The sequence below is a fragment of the Elephas maximus genome, chromosome 19 (genome assembly GCF_024166365.1).
Source record: "Elephas maximus indicus isolate mEleMax1 chromosome 19, mEleMax1 primary haplotype, whole genome shotgun sequence".
Classification (NCBI taxonomy): domain Eukaryota; kingdom Metazoa; phylum Chordata; class Mammalia; order Proboscidea; family Elephantidae; genus Elephas; species Elephas maximus.
In genome coordinates this window covers 14778123-14800927 of record NC_064837.1, presented here as the reverse complement: position 1 = coordinate 14800927, position 22805 = coordinate 14778123, and the positions used below count along the sequence as shown (strand labels likewise).

The 22805-nt window shown below is 42.6% G+C and overlaps 1 protein-coding gene across 10 annotated transcripts in view; it reads left to right on the top strand.

The window, feature by feature from the left end:
- Positions 1–22805, top strand: part of ZNF594 (zinc finger protein 594) — a 50433-nt gene that overhangs the window by 8199 nt on the left and 19429 nt on the right. For 2 of the 10 annotated variants that reach the window (XR_007514057.1, XR_007514053.1), the window contains exons 1-2: positions 10796–11330; positions 17229–17293. The exons of 1 other annotated variant lie outside the window; for it this stretch is intronic. Coding sequence is in view for 2 of the 9 variants with exons in the window: in XM_049859999.1 (XP_049715956.1) it covers positions 3486–5465 (1980 nt within the window). In the remaining 7 variants the exon portion in view is untranslated. Of the gene's footprint in view, positions 1–3457; positions 7689–10687; positions 10775–10795; positions 17294–21865; positions 22040–22805 lie in introns of those variants that run through there. 7 more of the 10 variants (XM_049859999.1, XM_049860000.1, XR_007514055.1 and 4 more) reach the window with 5 other exon arrangements.

Genomic DNA, 22805 nt, shown 5'->3' with positions numbered 1-22805 from the left:
CACAGTAAAGCAGGCTAGAAGTCCAAAGCGAGGGCGTCAGCTCCAGGCGAAGGCTTTCTCTCTCTGTCGGCTCTGGAGGAAGGTCCTTCTCATTAATCTTCCCCTGGACTAGGAGCTTCTCCACGCAGGGACCCTGGGTCCAAAGGACATGATCTGCTCCAGGCACTGCTTTCTTGGTGGTATGAGGTCCCCATGTCTCTGCTTGCTTCACTCTTTTGTATCTCAAAAGAGATTGGCTTAAAACACTATCTAATCTTATAGATCTTATCAGTATAACTGCCGCTAATCCGTCTCATTAACATCCTACTGGTAGTATTTACAACACATAGGGAAACCACATCAGGTGACAAAATGGTAGACAATCATACAATACTGGGAATCATGACCTAGCCAAGTTGATAGATATTTTGGGGGGACACAATCCAATCTGTGACACCATATTCTCTTGATTCTGTGTTTCTCATAATAAACAGTGCTTACCTCATTTATGGCACTAGTCATACTATATTGTTATTATCCATTTATACATATAGCTTCCCTCCATTAAACTGTAAGTTCCTTGATAGCTGGGACCATATCTAATATTCATTACTGTATTCCTAATATCTAGTACAATAGCTGGAATATAGTAGGTGATCAGAAAATGTTTGTTAGGTGAACAGACCAGCGTGGTTTATCTTTTGGCATCCTCTGCCCTGACTCTGATATTTCAGAGTAGATCTCTACAGGGACAGTCCCACATCCTGTCTGACTTCCTTCCACATGGCCCTAGATCGCTTCACTCTAATCAAGATCACTCAATATACCTTTCAGGAATCTGATATTTGGAGGGATATCTATATGTGGCTCTTTTATTAAAGATGGAATTTCCCTCATTTGTCATTCTTCTCTTTTCAGTGAGTTTTGAGAAATCCCTTTACCCTACCATCTTTTACATAATAATCTGTTTCAGAATTTTGAACAATATACATCAAGCAAAGAAAGCACTTTAGGGGAAAATGATGACAAAGCCGATTCTTTCCAATAATTTATTTAAGCATTATTTAAATGAAGTCCAGCCTGGATATGGAGGTTTATGCTAGGTACACACTACCTAATAACAGTTCTTGGGCTGAAAGGGGAAAGATTAATGATAATAGTAATAGTATTACTACCTGACATGTATATAATATTTTCTATATACCAGAGCCCTGGTGGTGCAGTGGTTAAGCATTCACCTGTTAACCAAAAGGTTGGCAGTTCGAATCCACCAGCTGCACCTTGGAAACCCTATGGAGCAGTTCTACTTTGTCCTGTAGGGTCACTATGAGTCCGAATCGACTTGACAACAACAGGGGTTCTATATGCCAGGCATTGTTCTAAATATTTAACATGTATTTACTCTTTTAATTCTCGTAACAACTCTGTGAGATCAGTACTATTATTGTCTCCATTTTATATATGAGGAACCTGAGGCACAGAGTGCTGCAGTGACTTGCCCAAGGTCACATGTCAGTAAACGACGGAGCCAGTATTCAAACCCAGGCAGTTTGCTCTACAGTCCATGCTCTTAATCACTATGCTGTGTTGCCCTTCACTCACTGCAAGACGGTTTATGACTAGAGAACTCATATCATCAAAGCCAAGATGATTTGGCTCTCTCAGGAGCTCGGAAGTGTATCTTCGTGACTTGGCGAGGTCAGGGATTTGATGATATAGACACCCGAAAGCTCATCTGTCTTCCAGTTATAGGAGGATATAAAATTGCCACATGTACGGAGGCAATTCCACCAGAATAGTAGAAAATAACAGGTCTGAGAAAAGGAGAATTGATTCCTATAGAAATGACAGCCAAACATTGTTCTTCTAAGGCATAGTTTCTGATTTAACTGTCACGGTATATTGAGAGGAATGGGTAGTGTTATGGATTGAATTGTGTCCTCGAAAATATGTGTTGTAAATCCTAACCCCTAAAAATGTAATGGCACTGAACAATTTGTGTAGAAATTGTCAAACGTGAACCTAATTTGCTGTGTAAACTTATACCAAAAATACAATTAAAAAAAAATTTTTTTTTAATCCTATACCTGTGGTTGTAATCCCATTTGGGAATGGGTTCTCTTTGTTAAGAGGCTGTATCAGTGTAGGGTGAATTTCAATTCAATCGCCTTTGAGATATAAAAAGAGAAGATAGGACAGAGACACACGCAGAGATGGGGGGAGATAGATGTCATGCCACATGAAGGTCACCACGATCACCAAAGAATAAAAGCTGAAAAGGAACAAGAACCTTCCCCTAGAGCCAACACCCTGAATTCGGACTTCTAGCCTCCTAAACTGTGAGAAAATAAATTTCTCTTTGTTAAAGCCATCTACTTGTGGCATTTCTGTTATAGCAGCACTAGGTAACTAAGACAGGTAGTATGCCAATTAATAATTTATTGCCTCTCAGCTCCAAATGTACCCTTCTTTGCTTTGAATGTGTTACTGAGCTGGACCCTATAAACATTTCTCCTTTGCCAGCTGGCACAGGATTTGAACTTTGTCAGTAGCGGATGCTGAAGGGACAATGCATGGCCAGAGAAAGAGGTAGGGACTTCTTTTCCTAGTACCAATGTGCAGGGTTTTTTATTTATTTTTATTTATTGATTGATTTAATTATTATTACTGTTTTGGTGTGGCTGTCAGCAGATTAAGTTGTGGGAGGCCTGATGGCACTCACCCTAGTGGGCTCCTTCCTGTGAACCAGTTCTGATTTGGTCACGCCCTCCAGCAAGTTCTTCCCCATCCAACAGTCCACTCAGGGGCAGATTATCCAATAAGCAAAATAAGTGTAGGCTTACTTGTTCTTACTTACTAATCTGTAGTGAACAATTTCACAGTTTTTCACAACATCAAAGATTCTGCTTCCAGGTATGGCTGGCATCTGTCTCTCTCCCAACCCCTCAGCACCTTCCTACAGAATCAAACCTCTTTTCAAACTTAGAATCCCTGACAAGGGAGATGACTTAGTAAGCAAGTTAAGCACGGGCTTCCTTTTGCTTACTTAACTGATCTGTAGCAAACAATTTCACTTTGATATGGTATAGTGAAACCCACGTGAAGTTGTTCACTACAGATTAGTAAGTAAGCACAAGTAAGCTCATGCTTACCTTATTAGATAATCTGCTCCTGGGTCCACTTCCTGTAGACTAGCTCCAGACTGCCCACCTCCTCAATGAATTTCTTCACCACCCTGCAGGCCACTTCCACAGACCAACTCTAGTCTGTACTCTGCCAAGGTTCTTCTCTACTAGCAGGGTGTATGTTGTAGTAGCCACAATCTGTCTAACAAGGTTTGTATCTCAATCTCAGGGGGAAAGGTACTCCTCTAAATTCTTTGTTCCTCCCTTGTTTATTCTGTCTTAGTCTTCCCAATATAGGGAACAGGTGATATTTGTACTTCAGGAATTATAGAATGATATACTTTTCATTTCAGATTCTGAGACCAAGAATAAGATGAAGATATGGAAGTCAAAGATAAAATTTCTAAAGAAAAAGATTCAATGAGAGTTGTACCAGAAAGACTCCAAAGACAGATCTCCCAGGAAAGTGGGCTTGTTGAAACCAGTAACCCTGAGGACAGGTTAGTGAGACATTGGGTAAGCTCCTCAGAGGATGCAGTAAAACATTACCCCTCCCAAGAGAGAGGATTCAGGAAAGTGAATCTTATCCTCAAGGAAGCCATTGCAGGAGGGAGAGGCCAGGAATGTAATGAGGGGGGAAAAATACTTTCTGCAGCAGAAAGATCCCACAGATATGAGGCCTGTGGCCAGAGCTTCAAACAGAAGTCAGGATTAACTCAACATCAGAAAACCAATGATACAAAGAAAACCTATGAATGTAAAGAATGTAGAAAAACTTTCAACCGAAGCTCCAACCTGATTATACATCAGAGAATTCATACAGGAAAGAAACCATACGTATGTAATGAATGTGGGAAAGACTTTAATCAAAGTTCAAATCTTATTATACATCAGAGAATTCATACAGGAAAAAAACCTTATATTTGTGATGAATGTGGGAAAGACTTCAATCAAAACTCTAATCTGGTCAGACATAAGAGAATCCATAGTGGGGAGAATCCCTATGAATGTAAAGAGTGTGGGAAGGCCTTCAAGGGGAGTTCCAACCTTGTCCTGCACCAGAGAATCCATAGTGGGGGGAAGCCATATGTATGCAGTGAATGTGGGAAGGCCTTCAATCAGAGCTCAGATCTTATTATACATCATAGGATTCACACTGGAGAGAAACCCTATGAGTGTTATGAATGTGGACAAACATTTAGTCAAAGTTCACACCTTGTCACACATCATAGAATTCATACTGGAGAGAAACCTTTCAAGTGTAACGAATGTGAAAAGGCCTTCAGGCAGCGTTCCTGCCTTACCGAACACGTGAGACTCCACAGTGGAGAGAAACCCTATGGATGTCGCGAATGCGGGAAGTCCTTCAGTGGACGCACAGTTTTTCTGAAACATCAGAGACTACATACTGGAAAGAGATTTGAATGTCAAAAAGTCTGCACTCCCAACTTGGACTTTACTGAACAGCAGAGAATGCACAGGGAAGAAAAACCTTATGAATGCACCGAGTGTGGAAAAACATTCCGGGGAAGTTCAGATCTAATTCGACATTGGATAACTCATACTGGAGAGAAACCCTATGAATGTAGTGAATGTGGGAAAGCCTTCAGCCAGAGGTCACACCTTGTTACACATCAGAAAATTCATACTGGAGAGAAACCCTATCAGTGCAATGAATGTGGGAAAGCCTTCAGGCAGCGTTCCCTTCTTAATCAACACTGGAGAATCCACAGTGGTGAGAAACCCTATGAATGTAAGGAATGTGGAAAACCCTTCATTTGGCATACAGCTTTCCTTAAGCATCAGAGACTGCACACTGGAGGGAAACTTGAAAGTGAGAAAACCTGCAGTAAGGTTGAGGAGCATAGAGAAGAGCAGAGAATTCAAAAAGAAGAGAAAGCTTGTCAGTATAATCAGCCTGGCAGAACTTTCTGGGGCAGCTCAGATCTCAGCAGACACCAGGTAATTCATTCAGGAGAAAAACCATATAAATGTAAAGAATGTGGGAAAACTTTCAACCAGAGTTCAGACCTTATGAGGCATCATAGAATTCATAGTGGAGAAAAACCTTATGTGTGCAATAAATGTGGAAAATCATTTAGGGGCAGCTCAGATCTTATTAAACACCATCGTGTTCATACTGGGGAGAAACCCTATGAATGCTCTGAATGTAGGAAGACTTTCAGTCAGAACTCACACCTCGTTAATCATCAGAGAATTCACACTGGAGAGAAACCCTTCGAATGTAGCCACTGCGGGAAAGTCTTCAGTGGGCACACAGCTTTTCTTAAACATCAGAAACTTCACACTGGAAAGGAATTGGAGGAATGTGAGAGGATCTTCAAACAGGACTTATTCTAATAGGTAACAAAACCTAATGAATGTATGAAAAGCCAGATGGAAATCACATCTTTTTGCACTATATGGGGTTTTTATTTGAAAAACCATTTGAAGGTAGGAAAACATTAGAGAAGTCCTAACGGGTGGGAAACATACAAGTGTAATCATATGGGAAAGCTCTTGGACATAAAGGTCTTTTTTCTGCCTCAAAGTTGCTATTGGAGTTTGGTCCCAAAGATACAATTACTTGAGAATATTTTTGAGAGACTTCTGCTGTTCTTAAATCACTAGAAATCACTTTGGCAACAACCTCAAAACTAAATTCTTCATGGAAGGAGCCATTTCATTCTTGACTGCCTAGTCCAATGGCAAGTATAAACCTGCTTTAAGTACTTTAGAGTGATGAAATCTTTCTCTGGGATAAATTCTTCTCTTTAGATATGCATCTGATACATACTCCTTTTTTCCTTCCTTACAAGAAATGTTTATGCCTATGTGATAAAATGAATGAGAATGATCCACTAATTGATAGGAAACAAAAAATAAACAGAAATGACTTGATAGGTAAAGGCCAGGCTACAAGAGCCAGGGAGGTGTTCTCCAGAGAAAGAGAAGTGGCTACAAGTTGTGTCAGGAAATGAAAGAGCAAGAGACAGAGCAGTAGGTGTTGGGAATGGAATTAGACTGAGGGCCAGGGCAGAGCATTTAGGTGGTGTGAGTTGGTGGGAATTAGAAGAAAACATCCAATTGAAAAGGTCAGGTGGTTGTAGGGAAAGTACTTTTCTATTGAAGCTGGGGTTTGTACTTGGGCGGTTTACTTGAGGACTGGGGAGTCTAAACAGAATTCTGCAGAGAGGCCAGTCATAATTTAATCTGGCAATTGATATTGTGCAATCTAATTCAACTATCAAATGTCTCCTATACTCTGAAGTGCTGGCAGATTGTATAATAATTTAAACGCGTCATTAGATAAGAAAGTTACTGTATGGGACACTGTAAGAATTTCAACCTCTTGATCTTTCCTCAGTGAGAGTAACCTGTGAGATGCAGGGAAGAGGGCCGTGCTTTTCCCGCTGGCTCTCTCCTTTCCTCTAGCTCAGTGGTTCTCAACGAGGTTGATTTTGCCCCCCACCCCAGGGGACATTTGGCAATGTCTGGAGACATTTTTGGTTGTCACAACTAAAGGAATATTACAGGCTTTTTAGTGAGTGGAGGCCAAGGATGCTACTAAAAATCCTACAGTGCACCGTACAGCTCCCTACTACAAAGAGGTGTCTGACCCAAAATGTTAATATTGCCAAAGCTGAGTCAACTGGAGGCCCTTAGAACCTAGGATTTCAGTGTGACCTGGGCAGTGGCAGTGCATCCCAGGAGACACCTGGGGTCTGACAGAAAACTTTAGTGTAATAAACTGTTTCAGGAGAGGCAATGTGGTGTAGTGGGAGGGGGGGCACAGACTTTGGAAGCAGTCAGACATGGGTTTGAATCTCAGCTTCTTGGGTTAGTGACCTGTTAAATTACTCAGAGCCCTGGTGGTACAGTGGTTAAGAGCTTGGCTGCTAACCAAAAGGTCAGCAGTTCAAATCCACCAGCCACTCCTTGGATACCCTATGGGCCAGTTCTGTTCTCTCCTATAGGGTCACTATGAGTCAGAATCGACTCAACCGCAATGGGTTTGGTTTTGGAAGCAGATCGCTTAACCCCTCAGATCCTTGTTTTCCTCATTAGTAAAATAATCTACCTCATGAGGTAACTGTGAGGTTTACACAAGAAAACTGAAATTTACTATTGACACATACAGGGGCATCTGGAGCCTTAATAGTTTTTAAACAAAAGATGAAGCATTTATAAGCAGAATAGAAAGGGCATAAGATACAGTGGTGTTTTGTTGTTAGTGTAAGGAATGTGACCTGTTAAAGTTCAAAGCATCAGGGGCTCTGACTTCCCCAGAAGGGTGTCCTGAACAGCAGTGGGTATCTTGAAGAGGGAAAGTCCATCCACACTCACTCAAAGCTGGCTGCCTGTAGATAATGTGTGGTACAGGGGCCCCAGAAGCCTGCCTACCCCCATCACCGGCCTCAAGTTTTAGCTCTTTAGTAATCCCACATAAACTAATAATCTTTTTCCATGAGGATATCTTGAAACATTTGGGGAGCAAAAGGAATTCAGAGTAGCTATCATCAGTGATATACCTGGATTAAAATTTGAAGATAAATTTTTTGAGTTATCCCAGGTTATAATTAACCAAAATCTTTAGCTAAATGGAACATTTTAGCATTCTACTTTTATAAAAGAAATTGGAAATGTGTTCCAAGAAGCCCATTCCAATTCCTTTTCCTGTCTTCACAGTGCTGTATAATGAGAGCTATGGGCCAGATAATTTTTTAAAAGGATAACCAGACACTGAAAGGGACTTGAAGGTGACTGAATGCAGTGGTTTCCAACTCTGTAAACATCAAGATCCTCTATTTTACTTTCATGTGCCCTATGTTTTAAAAGATTTTGTTTACCTAACTGTTTATTAAGGAATAATTAGTTCTATTGTTTGCTATTCAGATGCATGTATAACCACGAGTCATGCTTCTGATTGGCATGACATAACTGGACTAAGGTGCTCAAGTTCTAGGCGAAAACAAATAACTTACCATTTTCATTGGTCTTTTTAATCCCTTTTGTGGGCAAACAGATAATTTGCCTTGGATTTTTTTGAATATTAAATATTGCTTGAAGATCCCAGATTTGAAAAACTAGCTATTCTATCCTTGATAGAGCTTGAATTATGTCAAGTGTACTGGGCTTTTGAAAACAGAGGGTAAAAACAAATTGTTTGGAAATGTTTTCAACTGGAATGTTGAACTAAAAGTTATTCAACAAATACTCATTGAGCATCTAATATGTGCCACAGGCTGTAGTTAGACAGAGCTAGAGAAGGATGGTCTTTGCTCATCAAGGAGCATTCAGGCCAGCGGGGGCTGAGGGAGGACAAAGATTTCATCTTCAGTGAAGCAGACAATTCATGAAATGAAGGCCCACTCAGAGCTTTTACGGGTAGCAGAAGTGACTATAGCAGTGTCCACTTTTTTAACCTGAATTCCGCAGAATAAGATCTACCCGTTAGGGGGCAGCCTGCGTTGGAACGTTGAAAAAAAAAAAGCCTAAAGAAAAAAGTTTATCTTCATTAGACCCTAAACCCCAGGAGGACCACAGCTGAGAGAAAATCAGAGCCTGATAATCTCTTTCAGGAAGAGGGGTGATTAGAATGTGGGTCAGAAAGGTTTCTCCATACACATACTTCATAGGAAATAAGACTGTTTTACCACTTTGGAAGAAGGGAATTTTCCGAATCACCTGCCAGTTTAGTCTACCTTTCTCAGTTTTTTATGTCCTTATTTAGAGTGAGGCCAGCATCGGCATGTTGCTTGTATTATTATCTCAGCCTTCTAACCCGCTTCCCTACTTCCAACTCCTTCTCTATAGGCAGCTTAAACGATCTTTCTTTAGAACAAATGCCACCCCCTCTCCAAACTTCTGCAGTCGCTTCTCATTAACCTCTGCACGAAGTCCAGCATCTTTAACATGACATACACATTCTGAGGAAACCCTGGTGGCGTAGTGGTTAAGTGCTACGGCTGCTAACCAAAGGGTCGGCAGTTCGAATCTGCCAGGCGCTCCTTGGAAACTCTATGGGGCAGTTCTGCTCTGTCCTATAGGGTCACTATGAGTCGGAATCGACTCGATGGCACTGGGTTTTTTTTTTTTTTTTTACACGTTCTGATCTGGCCCCATTAACCCACTCATTCAGTAAATACTGAGCTTCTAATATGTGTCAAGACACTACAGGCTACAAAATTTGTAGGAGGGGTGAGCAGAAATGGACCAGTCTCTGTCCTGGTGGAACTTAAAACAGATTAATCAGAATCGCAAATGTAAAATCTCAACCATGACAAGTGCCACAAAGGAGATACTGATATGTGATACTTCAATGGGAGGGCTTTCCGAGAAGTACTTAACTTTCCTTTCTAAGGGACCTAGGCACCACCTGCTTGCCCGGTAGCTTTTCCTGTTCCTTCTGCCAGGAATGTGCCCTCCTTCCTTGCCTAAATCCCAAAACCAAACCAGCTGCAGTCGAGTCCGTTCTGACATGGCGAACCCATGTGTGCGGAGTAGAGAGCCGCACTCCACAGGGTTTTCTTGGCCATGGCCTTTCAGACAAGCAGACCACCAGGCCTTTCTTCCCAGGCGCCTCTGGGTGGGTTTGAACCACCAAAATTTCAGTTAGTAGTCAAGCTCTTAACTGTGTGCACCACCCATGGACCCCTAAGGTCTAGGAAAGGCAAAGTAATTTGCCCAAAGACCCACAACTAGTAAGCGAGAAGCTGGAATTCAAATCCAGCGCTGCCTGACTCCAAAGCCCATTTTCGTAAGGACTACGGTATCGTGCCTCCCAGTTCCTTCACTGCAGACAGACCTCTGCGGCGCCTTCCCCGATACACACCAGTCTGGATCAGGTGCTTCCTTCCCCTGTGCTCCCACAGACCACAGACACCACAGCACCGTGATTTACTCGTCGCCTCCTAGCCCGTGCACGTTTTCCGGACAGGGCCTGGGCCTTTTTCGTCTCTGCACGCTCAGTGATCGCCAGGAGGAGGAGCACGACCCTCAAACGCCAAGCTAGGCGAGGCTCGCAGGGGCCGGAAGTTCGGCGCCCTCCGGCCTTGTCTAGGAAAAAAGCAGGACTCAACTCGGTGGCGCTCAGGCCAGGGGAAGGGAGGGTGGGCGATTGGTGGCTGCGGACTGAGAGGGCCGGGGCGGGGAGTCGCCTCAGTGAGCATCTCCGAGCGCGACCCGCGGCTCCAGCTGACCGGCTGGGTTGGGACCTCAGAGCCGCAGCCGCGAAGTTGGCGCCGAGTGAAGGGGGGACTGAGGGCAGCCTGGGTGTGAGATCCCCTAGTGGCCGAGCGCGCAGAGCTGGGCACACGAGTGCCGGCTTTCTGGTTCTGCCTACCTGGCCGCCGCTAGGATCCCTCATCCGGCCTGGTCCCCGTCACTTGGGTTCCCATCGCCCACCATCCCGGCCCTGCAGCTTTCGGGCCTCCTGGCGCACTTGCCCGGCCCGGGAGTCCGCGGGCGCTGCTCCACCCGGAGCCGCAGGTGCCTCGCCCAGGACCTGCCGGGTGGCTCTTCCTAGCCCGGCGCCTCGAGAACAGTTATTTCGGTGTCCAAGTGCGGTGTGGGATGGTGTAGGACGCTGGGCGACCACTTCACGCACACGGCGATCTCTCTCTATAAGGACCGAGTGCACCAGAGTGAAGCAGGCCGGGTCTTGCTGGGTAAGGAGTTACTTCAGTGAGTCATGGGGACCTTTTGACCTTCCCAAAATGAAATTTCTCCTGGATTGAATGAGTGTCAGGTTTCTTGAGTTTCGGGCAGAAATCACAGGCTTCTAAATACCTCTGGAGTATAGAACTGCCTCTGTTCCCTATTTTGAAATAATTCTCAAGAAGGTCAGAGGCTCCCTTGCCAAGTCCGGTCCAAACAAACAAACAAAGGCTCCAGCAAATAAGATGAGACACCCTGATGCCTTGCTGGCTTTTCCTAGAAATTTGTAGCTTTACCTTTTGGACCTGGGATCTTTCTTCCTAAAGCCCATCTCAAACACACACACCAACTGTCCTTCGAGGAACCTGAGTTCTCCTGGCCGGCTGCATTCAGGCTTAACAGTGGTGGAGAAGAGTTAAGGGTTGCCCTCAACAGCCTGTTGTTATTGTTGTTAGTTCCAACGCAGAGCAACCCCCATGTGTGCAGAGTAGAACTGCTCCATAAGGTTTTCAAGTCCGTGACTTTTCAGAAGCACATCGCCAGGCCTGTCTCCTGAGGCACCACTGGGTGAGTTCGAACCACCAACCTTTCAGCTCAGGGATTTCAAACAAACCAGTTGCCATGGAGTCAGCCCCAACTCATAGCAACCGTGTGTGTCAGAGTAGAACTGGCTCCCTAGGGTTTTCAATGGCTGGTTTTTCAGAAGTAGATCGCCAAGACTTTTTTCCAAGGCGCCTCTGGGTGGGCTCACACTGCCAGCCTTCTGATTAGCAGCCAAGCGCGTTAACCATTTGCGCCACCCAGGGATGGAAAGTCTAAAGGGGAAGTTAAATTCTAATCAGAAGGTTGCTTGGTGGATATGGAAGCAAAACAGAGGAGTTACCTGTTACAAGTGTCCTCCAGCTCTGATGACTTGGTCCATTCACCTGCTCTTGGGAGCAGGGCCGGGGAGGGGTGCTGGGGGGGTGAGATCTACCAGGAGGACAGAATATTCCCATCAGCTGGCATGAGCGTCCTCCCCTTGAATCAGTGCCGGAGACACAGGCTGGTACCATCTTTTCTAGACGGTAATCTAGTCTGAAGAAAGACTTCAGATGGGATTTAATACAGTTAATTGGGTCTGCGGTACAGTGGTTAAGAACTCAGCTGCTAACCAAAAGGTCTGCAGTTTGGCAGTTCGAATCCACCAGCCTCTCCTTGGGAACCCTAAGGGGCAGTCCTGCTGTGTCTTCTAGGGTTGCTATGAATCGCAGTCAACTCAATGGCAACAGGTTTGGTTTGGTTTTTAGTTACAGCCATACTCCAGTGTGCCCCTCTGAAACTAGGTCCTGGTAACACTGATTGGACTTTGGTGTTCCAAGATCTCCTTAGCTCTTTGGGTTGCTGCTAGGTATGCATAATTTCAGCCGTTATATGTTATTACTAGTTTATTATTAAAAATAACCTGTTTTCCAAGTTCTACAGGATTATTTATTTTGTTCCTATGTAAGAATAGCAATTACATGGCAAGCCGATAGCATCCTTCCTTTACTTGCATTACCCCCTATCCTTCCACAGACACCCATGGCAGACCTAAGTAATCCATCACAGTACCCTTTTCTTATTGAGCCCAGAGACAGCCTCAGAATCTTCAGTGTAATACTTCAGGCAACTGCTATCAGTCCTTCAGAGCTGACACTTCAGATAAAATCTGCTTCTTGTTCTTCCCCCATTTGTTGATTATATCCACTAAATGACCAAGAAGATGAAATGTAACTAAGGGACTCACCACTCAGGCAAAAATGATGTAGGAGACACCTTTTGAAATATCTATGCTTATGACAGTTAAGATTGTGTGTCAGCTTGGTTTGGGCCATGATTCTCAGTGTTTTGGCAGTTGTATATGTTGTGACCACTTTCCTGTTGAGATTTGATACGTGATCACCCCCATGATGGGATCTGCTGTGAGTTGGTACTGGCAGGGGCAGGGCCTGTGGCAGCTGACCACCCTCCCGCTCAGCCGTCATCCCTCCACCCTCTGTCGCCTGGCTCTCCTTCTCTCCTCGCTGGGGCTTTTGCTTATTCTAGATCCTGCGGCAGGCTCCTGTTCATCTGATCTCTGGTTCTTGGGACTTGAGCTAGCAGCTTACCTGCTGATTTTGGGACTCATTAATCTTCACAGCCTGTGAGAAACAGCCCTGCTCTCTGGCCTGCTGATGTTGGGCTCACCAGCCCCTGCAGCTCTCTGAATCAGGATAAGCCTCTTTCCTGGCCCACAGACATGGGACATTGCAGCCTCTGTGGCCAAGTGAGCCATTTCCTTAATATAAATCTCTCTTTATATATATTTATATGCTTTACTGGTTTTGTTTCTCTGGAGAATCCAGCCTAAGTTAATGGTATTCACCATGATCTGCTTGCTGTCCTTCTCACTCACAGAGGTGCCCCCCTGCATCCAGGTTTATCCTATGTGATCCTCCCATGAGCCTACTTCCTTCCTTGTCACTGTACCTAAGACTTTGAGGCTAGAACTAGTTTGGCCAGGGCTGATCTTTCAGACAATGGAAATTTCAAAATTCAGGAGCTGAGGTAATAATGGAGAAAGATAGTCTGCAGAGAGAAGAACGAAGTAGATTCAGACTCTGATTTGGTAGCTATCCCATGTGTTTCTGATGATCAGCCAAGTTTGGGAATTGCCTTTATGGACCATAGAGACCAAGTTTAGAAGCTTTTCTCCTTCCCAGATGATAAAACCAGTTTTGAGAATTTAGAAGGTCAAACCATACAGAAATGTTTTACTTGATCATCTGCTTTCCCTTCCAAGAATTTCTTTTCACCTAGCATGAGATGGTAACCATTTATACTTTTAGTTTATGTTTCGGATAATGAAAAGAAAACTGAAACGAAGGGATGGAAGCTAAAGCAGGAAATTGATAAAGAAATAGAATTAGGACATCCAAAACAAATACCCCAGAGATCTAAATTTTTAGGAGTCAGTGAATGTGAGGACATCTTGGAGAGTCAACAGGTATGCTCATCAGAGGCTAGATTGCAACAATCTACTTTTGAGGATGGAAGGTTCAGCCAAGTGAACATTACCCTTAAAAAAACCTTATAGGAAATAGGAAGCTTGAATATACTAAGAAAGTGAGAATTTGTGATATGAGCCCACTTGTTACACATCAGAGAGTTTCTTCAGCAGAAACAACCTATAGTGAAAGGCATGTGATCAGACCTTCAATCAGAAGTCAGAATTCACTCAGCACCAGAAAATCCATACGATAAACAGAACCTGTGAGTGTATTGAATGCACAAAGGTTTTTAGCAGGAGCTCAAACTTAGCTATACATCAAAGAATCCACACAGGAAAGAAACTTTATGTTTGTTGTGACTGTGGCAAAGACTTCAGGCAAAGTTCCAATCTCATTCAGCATCAGCGAATTCATGATGGGGAAAATCCCCATGAATGTAGTCAATGTGGAAAAGCTTTCAGGGGAAGCTGAAACCTTATCCTGCACCAGAGGATCCATAGGGGATGGAAGCCATATGTATGCAGTGAATGTGGGAAGGCCTTCAGTCAGAGCTCAGATCTTATTATACATCACAGAACCTTGTGAATGTAATGACTGTGGGAAAGCATTCAGTTAGAGCTCACATCTTGTTACTCACCAGAGAAATCCTACTGGGGAGAAATCCTATGAATGCAGCAAATGTGGGAAAGCCTTCAGGCAGAGTTCCCTCTTTATTCAACATCAAATAATCCATAGTGGAGACAAACCTTAGGTCTTAGTCATCTAGTGCTGCTATAACAGAAATACCACAAGTGAATGGCTTTAACAAATAGAAGTTTATGCTCTCACAGTCTAGTAGGCTAGAAGTCCAAATTCAGGGGATCAGCTCCAGGGGAAGGCATTCTGTTTCTGTCGACTCTGGAGGAAGGTCCTTGTCATCAATCTTTCTGTGGTCTAGGAGCTTCTTGCTCTGCTCCTAGCATTGCTTTCTTTGTGGTATGAGGTCCCCACTCTCTGCTTGCTTCCCCTTCCTTTTATCTCTTGTAAGATAGAAAGTGGTTTAGGCCACACTCCAGGGAAACTCCCTTTACATTGGACCAGGGATGTGACCTTAGTAAGTGTGATACAATCCCACGCTAATCCTCTTTAACATAAAATTTGCAATCACAAAATGGAGGACAACCACACAATACTGCGAATCATGGCCTAACCAAGTTAACACATATTTTGGGGAGACACAATTCAATCCATGACACTTTATGAATACACTGAACGTGGGTGAGCCTTCAGTGGGCGCACAGCTTTTCTTAAGCATTGAAGACTTCATGCTGGAGAGAAACTTGAGTGTGATAAAGCCTTAATATCAGATTCAGAACTTAATGGACGGCAGAGAATTCATAGGGAAAAGGAACCTTATGAATATAATGAATGTGGAAAATTCTTCCAAGGCAGTTCAGATCTTATTGGACATCAAATAATTCACACTGGAGAAATATCTTACAAATGAGTGGATGTGGAAAAGCCTTCAGACAGAAATCCATCCTTACAGAACACCAGAGAACCCATACAGGGGAAAACCAAACCCGTTGCCATCGAGTCGATTCTGACTCATAGCAACCCTATAGGACAGAGTAAAACTGCCCCATACGGTTTCCAAGGAGCACCTGGTGGATTCAAACTGCCGACCTTTTGGTTAGCAGCTGTAGCTCTTAACCAGTACGCCACCAGGGTTTCTGCATGTGGACGGAAGTCCTTATAAATGCAATGGATGTGGGAAAGCCTTTAGGGGGAGCTCACAACTTATTCAGCATCAAAGAATTCACAGTGGAAAGAAACCCTGTGAATGCAATGAATGTTCAAAGACTTTTAATCAGAGTTCAGAGCTTATTCGACATCATAGGGTCCATAGCAGAGAAAAGCCCTATGGATGTAATGAATGCAGAAAAGCCTTCAGGTGGAGTTCAGATCTTGTTAGGTATCAGAATATTCATGAACGTAATGAGTGTGAGAAAACATTCAGTCAGAGGTCAGGACTTAACCCAGCATCAGAGAAACCACACAGGATCACAACCCTGTGAATACAGTAATGAAAAAGATGTATATATATATATATACACACACACACACACACACACACATACTACTTGTATATGTTAATATTGAGGTATCCATTGTTAGGTATTATAACTACTTGGAAAATTCAAAGCTTCCTAAGAGCAGTTTTCATCTGATTCAGTTTGGAGCACTTAGCCTCAGGTTATGTGCAGATTTGTCTTTCCTAAATGCCTTCCACAGGATAAATCCGAAACCCTTACGGGGTAAAGTAATTACACTTCACCCCTTACTTTATAATCAGAGATTCTACACCACAGGAAAGTCTTGCAAATGGAGGAACTGGTGTATAAAGTACCTACACTATCACAAAATTGTATGAACTAGGTAGAAAAACAATGTGACATAGGTATTTCTCTGTGTGTCTTATCCAGCAGCACCAGGAATCTCATAGCTTCTCTCTTTTTTTATCCATAACATGAATTGTGCCCAGAGTATAGTAAGATGGGTGTGATATCCTGAACTCTAGGATGAATGGTCCTCCCTGGGACAAAATCTAATCCAAAAGTCTAGAAATAGACCTGAGATTTTTCTCATTAGAATAAATGCCAGTATAGATTAGAGAATTTGAATCTATTCCACCATTCCTAGCAAAACTAGACACAGAAGCAGCTAATTTAATAAGGAAAAGAAAATGGATTATAGTCATAGGACCAGTTGTCTTATTTCATGTAAGGGTGTATCTTAGGGTGGGTACTCTAGAGAAGCAAAACCAATGACGTACATTTACAGAGAAAGATTTATCTCAAGGAAGTGGCTCATGCAGTTGTGGAAGCTGGCAAGTCCCAAACCTGTGGGTCAGGCTGGAGGCTGGAGAGGCTGATGAACCTACAGTCAGCAAGTCAGAGGATGGGCTGTTGGCTCACAGGGCTGCGAAAGCTGGAGAATCCCAAAATCAACACGTCAGGTGGCAGGCTACTGGCTCACAGGGCTACAGAAATCGATAAATCCCAGAATTGGCAGGTTAGAAGAAAGGCTGCTAGCTCGACTCCCAAGAGCCAGCGGTCAGATGATGATGAGCCAGACGCAGGATCTAGAGCAAGAGGGAGCTTTGCCAGAGCATCCATATATATTGGATGTAGGTCACACCCTCATGGAAACACCCCCTACATCAGATAGTTGAGAAAGTGACTTCAGTAAGGGCATGACCTGAGTTATGCCCTTCAGTAAAGGTGTGACTCAAGATACACCCCACACTAATCCTGCCTCATTAACATATCGAGGTTTAGGATTTACAATACATAAAATGGAGAATAATTACACAATATCACAAAATGAAGGACAATTACATCAGATCACAAAATAGAGGACAATTACATAATTCTTTCACAGGATGGTAGTTGTAACTAATTCTCTTCCGTAGGATTTAAAGGAAGCATAGCAAATGAAAAAGAGCAGAAATTTTGGAGCCAGACATACTGAATTCAGGTAAAAAAAAAAAAAAAAAAAAAACTTTTTTTTTTTTTTTTAACATCTGTGTAATGTTAAGTAAACTTTTAAGTTTTCTTATCTGTACAATCAAGATAATGATACCTCTACTGTGGGGCTATTGTAAAGATTAAATGAAACAACTTCGTTCATCACCTAGCACAGTTCTAGGTACATAATAGACAACAAATTATAGCTATTTTCATCAGTGGCCCCTGTGGGTAATAATTATCCAAGGCATTTCGAAGGAAAGGAGACAACATATTCCCCCCCGCTAAAAGATTACAAGGACCATTCTTCATTTCCTGATCCTGCTTGAAGACAGAGGGGGCTGGGCCTAGTGTAAATAAATGGCAAGGATTGCCAGGGGAGAATTCATACAAACTGTCTAAGATGCTTCATCTTGGGAGAAACAAATTTAGTAACTGATCTGAGAATTGTTACTGTAGTGCTAAAGAGCTTAATTAAGATTTTTCTTGGAAAAGCTAGGATTAAGCTGTTTTATTAAAGGATTGAGAGGTTGGATCAATAAATACCCTGAACATTTGGTTAAAAAAAAAATTGCCATCAAGTCAATTCTGACTCATAGCGATCCTACAGGACAGAGTAGAACTGCCCCCTAGGGTTTCCAAGGAGCGGCTGGTGGATTTGAACTACCGACCTTTCGGCTAGCAGCCGTAGCTCTTAACCACTGCACTACCATTTGATAACCCCAAAACCCACTGCCATCGACAATTTTAATTGCTGTAGGTGTAATTTAACTGGTTTTGAGAAGGTAATAATCAGAGAGGATGAAGAAATGTAAACTTTTTCATATCAAAAGACAAGTGACATGAAAAAGTTAAGTTTGAAATAATTTGAATAGTCCAAAGAGTCGGGAAAGAGTCTTTGGACTATTTGAATTATTTCAAAAGAGCCAAGGCACTGTTGTATGGTTAATCTTTGCATTCTAATAACTCACCAGGATCTCCAGTCCAGTGATCCTTCTACTTTGTCCTACCCATCATTCCCTTCCAGCTTTTACCCTTCCCAAATAGACACCACTGTCTAACACTTAAACCACTCTTTTACCCATATCCCCATTGCTTCCTTTACCTTTTTCCTGTCATAGTCCTTCAACTGCCATGTAATACCACAAACAAAAACACACCGTGGGAAATTCTAATTGCCCTCCATTTCAAGCCTACACCTGGGATGAAGAAGAAACTCACACAACTAAGTAAATATATGCCTTTGGGCACTGTCTTAGTTATCTAGTGCTGCCATAATAAAAATATCACAAATGGAATGGCTTTAAAGAACAGAAATTTATTTTCTAACAGTTTTGGAGGCTAAAAGTCCAAATCAGCAACGCCTTGTTTGAGCCTATCTCCTAGTTTTTGGTGTCCGCCAGTAATCCTTTGTGTTCTTTGTTGTCTTTCTTCCCCTTGTGTGTGTGTTTCTGTCTATTCTGCTCTTTTTATAACTCAGAAGTGATTGGGTTTAGCATCCACTCTGCTCTGGTAGGACATCATTAACATAACCAAAGAAAGCTATATTTCCAAACAGGGTCATATTTACAGGTACAGGAGCTAGGATTTCAGCACCTATTTTGTGGGGACACAATTCAATCCATAGCAGGCACTCAACATTACCAAGAAATCTCTAGTGAGCATTCTCTCCCTTTGTCTATAATGACTACTTTAAACTTTCCCTCTTTCCTTAAACATCTAACCTCCCACCCACCACCCCATTTTAGCTCCTGATCTATTACTTTACAGAGAAATTAGAGACCTTCACATAGAAACATCTTCAACTTTCTTCTCGCATCCTCATCCCTTACCCATCTCTTCACATACATACATCCATCCCCGTATTTGCTACCTTCTCAATAGAAGAACTGCCCTTTTGTTTTCCTAGGGCATATCTTTCCACCTATTCCACTGGCTCCTACCCATTCTGGGACCTGACTTCATCCAGTTATCCCATCTCCTGTATCTTCAACCATCTTCTTCACTGCCCCTACCTGTCTGTAGTAAAAGTTTGTTCAAGTGTCTTCCAGCCTAAAATCAAAATAAGTAAGACTCAACCCCACCTCCCTTGCCTTCATGTTTTACTCTATATCATCTCCCTTTGTAGCCAAATTTTTATTTAAAGTGTTATCTGCACTCACCGTCTCCAATTCCTTATCTCTCCTCCTCAACCAAGTGTCTCCCAACACTACCAACTCTACATTCACCAGAAATACTAGTGACCTTCATGTTATTAAATCTATTCTTTATGCAGCTTCAGTTCTAAACATTTATTGTTGACTACTCCCTTCTTCCAAACCATCTCTTCTGTGAGGCAGGATGGGTCTGCCCATCATCAGTTGAGGATATTGAATAATACATTAGGTAAATACATTGATGGTTTTTGGCTGTAGCCAGGCTGCAAATCATTTCTCCTTCCAGCTTCTAAGTTTTTGATGAAATAAAGATTTGGAAGGACTTCCTGCCTACCTTTGAAGTTCATGTGATTAGAAGACCTGATGTTTTGGTAAAGGATCTGACTTATGACCATGTCCTGTGTGGTTAAGCATGGATTAAGCCTTATGGTGAAAAGCACCTTGAATAGCAGGGGACAAGCCTGGAAGGACTGGTATCTCTGTCTCTGGAATTTGATTAGAATCTTGGGTGAATGATTTCTTCTGATTAGGTCTGAAAGATACTACTGACCATTTTTGTGGATGTGTGATTGATAAGACTGTACTCCCATGTACTTTCTTTCCTCTTAGCATAGAGAATCTCTGGGTTAGATCTGACAACACCTTTGGATCCTAAGACCAAAGGTGCAGTAGGGTTTCTCTCAGACCTGGTCTTCCATTGCCATTATACTTGGCCTCGAAAATGTTCACCTTTCTCAGGGCCACATAAACCAGAGACTACATCAGCCTGAGACCAGAAGAACTAGATGGTGCCTGGCTACAGCTGATGACTCCCCCGACAGGGAACACAACAGAGAACCCCTGAGAGAACAGGAGAGCAGTGGGATGCAGACTTCAAATTCTCGTAAAAAAGACCAGGCTTAATGGTCTGACTGTGACTAGAAGGACCCCGGTGGTCATGGCCCCCATACCTCCTGTTAGCCCAGGACATGAACCATTCCCAAAGCCAACTCTTCAGACAGAGATTGGACTGGACAATGGGATAGAAAAAGATGCTGGTGAAGAATGAGCTTCTTGGATCAAGTAGACACTTGAGACTGTGTTGGCATCTCCTATCTGGAGGGGAGATGAGAGGGTAGAGGGGTCAGAAGCTGGCAGAACCGGCACAAAAAGAGAGACCGGAGGGAAGGAGCAGGCTGTCTCATTGGGGGAGAGCAATTAGGAGTATATAGCAAGGTGTATATAAATTTTTGTAGGAGAGACTGACTTGATACGTAAACTTTCACTTAAAGAACAATAAATTTTTTTTTTTTTAATGTTCACCTTTCTCAATAGATAAGTGGTAACTCTGGTGAAGGGTAAGACAGTACACAATAGTGGGGAAGGCAGCACGACTCGTACAAGGTAAGGTCATGGAAGCTCCATAGACGTATCCTCACTTCCTGAGGGACCAAATTGCTGGGCTGAGGGCTGTGGGGACCATGGTCTCGAGGAACATCTAGCTCAATTGGCATAACATAGTTTATATGAAAATGCTCTGGACCTACACTACCTTGTCTCTCACTTCTGTGAAACTCTCCAGCACAGGCTAAGCTGGTCTAATTACTATCACTAATCAGGTATTGCATTGTGCTAACTCCTGACCTTTGATTATGCTGTTTCTTTCTTCTGCTATCTAACAAATCTTAATCATCCTTTAAGCCCTGGTCCAGTATCACAAGCCCTCCCAATCTCCTATAGGGTTCAGAGTCCCTACCACTTAAACTGCTAACTTTTTCTTTAAATATAGAGTTTGGCCTACAACTTAGGCAGAAGCCTCAGTCATGTGAAGTGACTTAGTTCTGGAATGCTCTTTCACACACACCCCCCCGCCACACACACACTTTTGATCAATAATTGCAGTAGGAATTCTTTGATTACACTCAAGAGCATTTTCTTCTGTTTGGACTCTATTAGGGCTGACCTGATATTCATTGTTCAAGATGGGGTTGTAGTCAGTTGCTTCACCATACTATAGCTTGAATATTCTGCTTCAGTGATCTTTCAGGATGGGGACATGAGTATAGCAAGGCCAAATTGGAAGGAACAACTTGACAAGGAGAAGGCATCTAACTAAGGCATAAGGTCAAACTCTTTTGGGTAGGTAGTCTTTTCAGAGCACATAATTCATTGCATAGCTAGGAGAGTAGTTGGTTGATTATAAATATTAGACATTCAACAAGGCCTAGGAGTCAGAATCAACACAATGGCAATTTTTTTTAAGATAATTGTAAGAACAATTAAAATGATTAATCTAGTTTGTAATATAGAATGTAAGTCAAGAACCAATGCCATTGGGCAACCAACTAAAAATATCTAAGAAAGGGGAATCAGGCATGGGGGTAGTGAGTATAGCCAGGTAGCCTCTGGTGATTTTTTTTTTTTAATATCTTGTTCTACTTTTCCAGTGATGCTTATCCAAGTGCAACAAGAATTGTTAGCAATGGTACAAACTCCTCCTTGTTGTGCTAAAAGGAAGTCAAGTGTAATTCTATAGTCTAATACTACTTTATATAAAGATCTCTGTTGGGCACTGGCAATGTCATTGACAGTTTCAGCAAGTGTAACAACACTGTGCCAAGGTAAGAAGGCCCAGAGGTTGATTTATTATTCCTTGTCCATGTAAATATTTTCAAATCATTAGTCCAGTGTATACTTCCATTACAGGAGTGTATATCCAATGGTACTTATAGAAAGCTTAGTGTGCATTGCCCTTCTATATGCCAATCATCTAAGCAAGGCAAGGCCCAGACATAGGGTCTGTTTTCTGGATTCGAGTTCTTTATATTAATAAGATTACCAAGGAAATAGACCACAAGTGTGGAATAATGTCAGAGCATATGAATAGCTACAATTATAAAGGAAAGCCCATAAAATTCAGCAAGATGCATGTAATCTTGTTCCTTGATCTTGGAAGTAGTTGTCTACCTCAGATGTCACCTGCTTCTGGCTGCAGGGGCATTTGAATGTGGCTTTTAAGTCTCCAGAGGACTGATTAGTCCAAAAAGTTGTTTTAGCTCTTTCTAGTTGAGATAAATGAACTCAAGGCTTAACTCCTTTTAATTCAGTTGTATAGGGGTTAGTGAGCAGTATTAGGTATGGTGTTTTCTAGTGGGGTTCCAATGAGTTCTTCAATTGATGTCTTTCCTAATACATGTACTTTTCCTGGGGGGATGTTGTTAGGTAGGTCTTGGGGTCTGATTCTTGTTTATAAAAGGCTTTTTGGTCAAGTGTTGTCTTAGGCTGGGTTCTCTAGAGAAACAAAACCAGTGAAGCATATAAAATGTATACAGAGATTTATATCAAGGAAACAGCTCACTCAATTGTAGAGGCTGGACTATCCCAAGT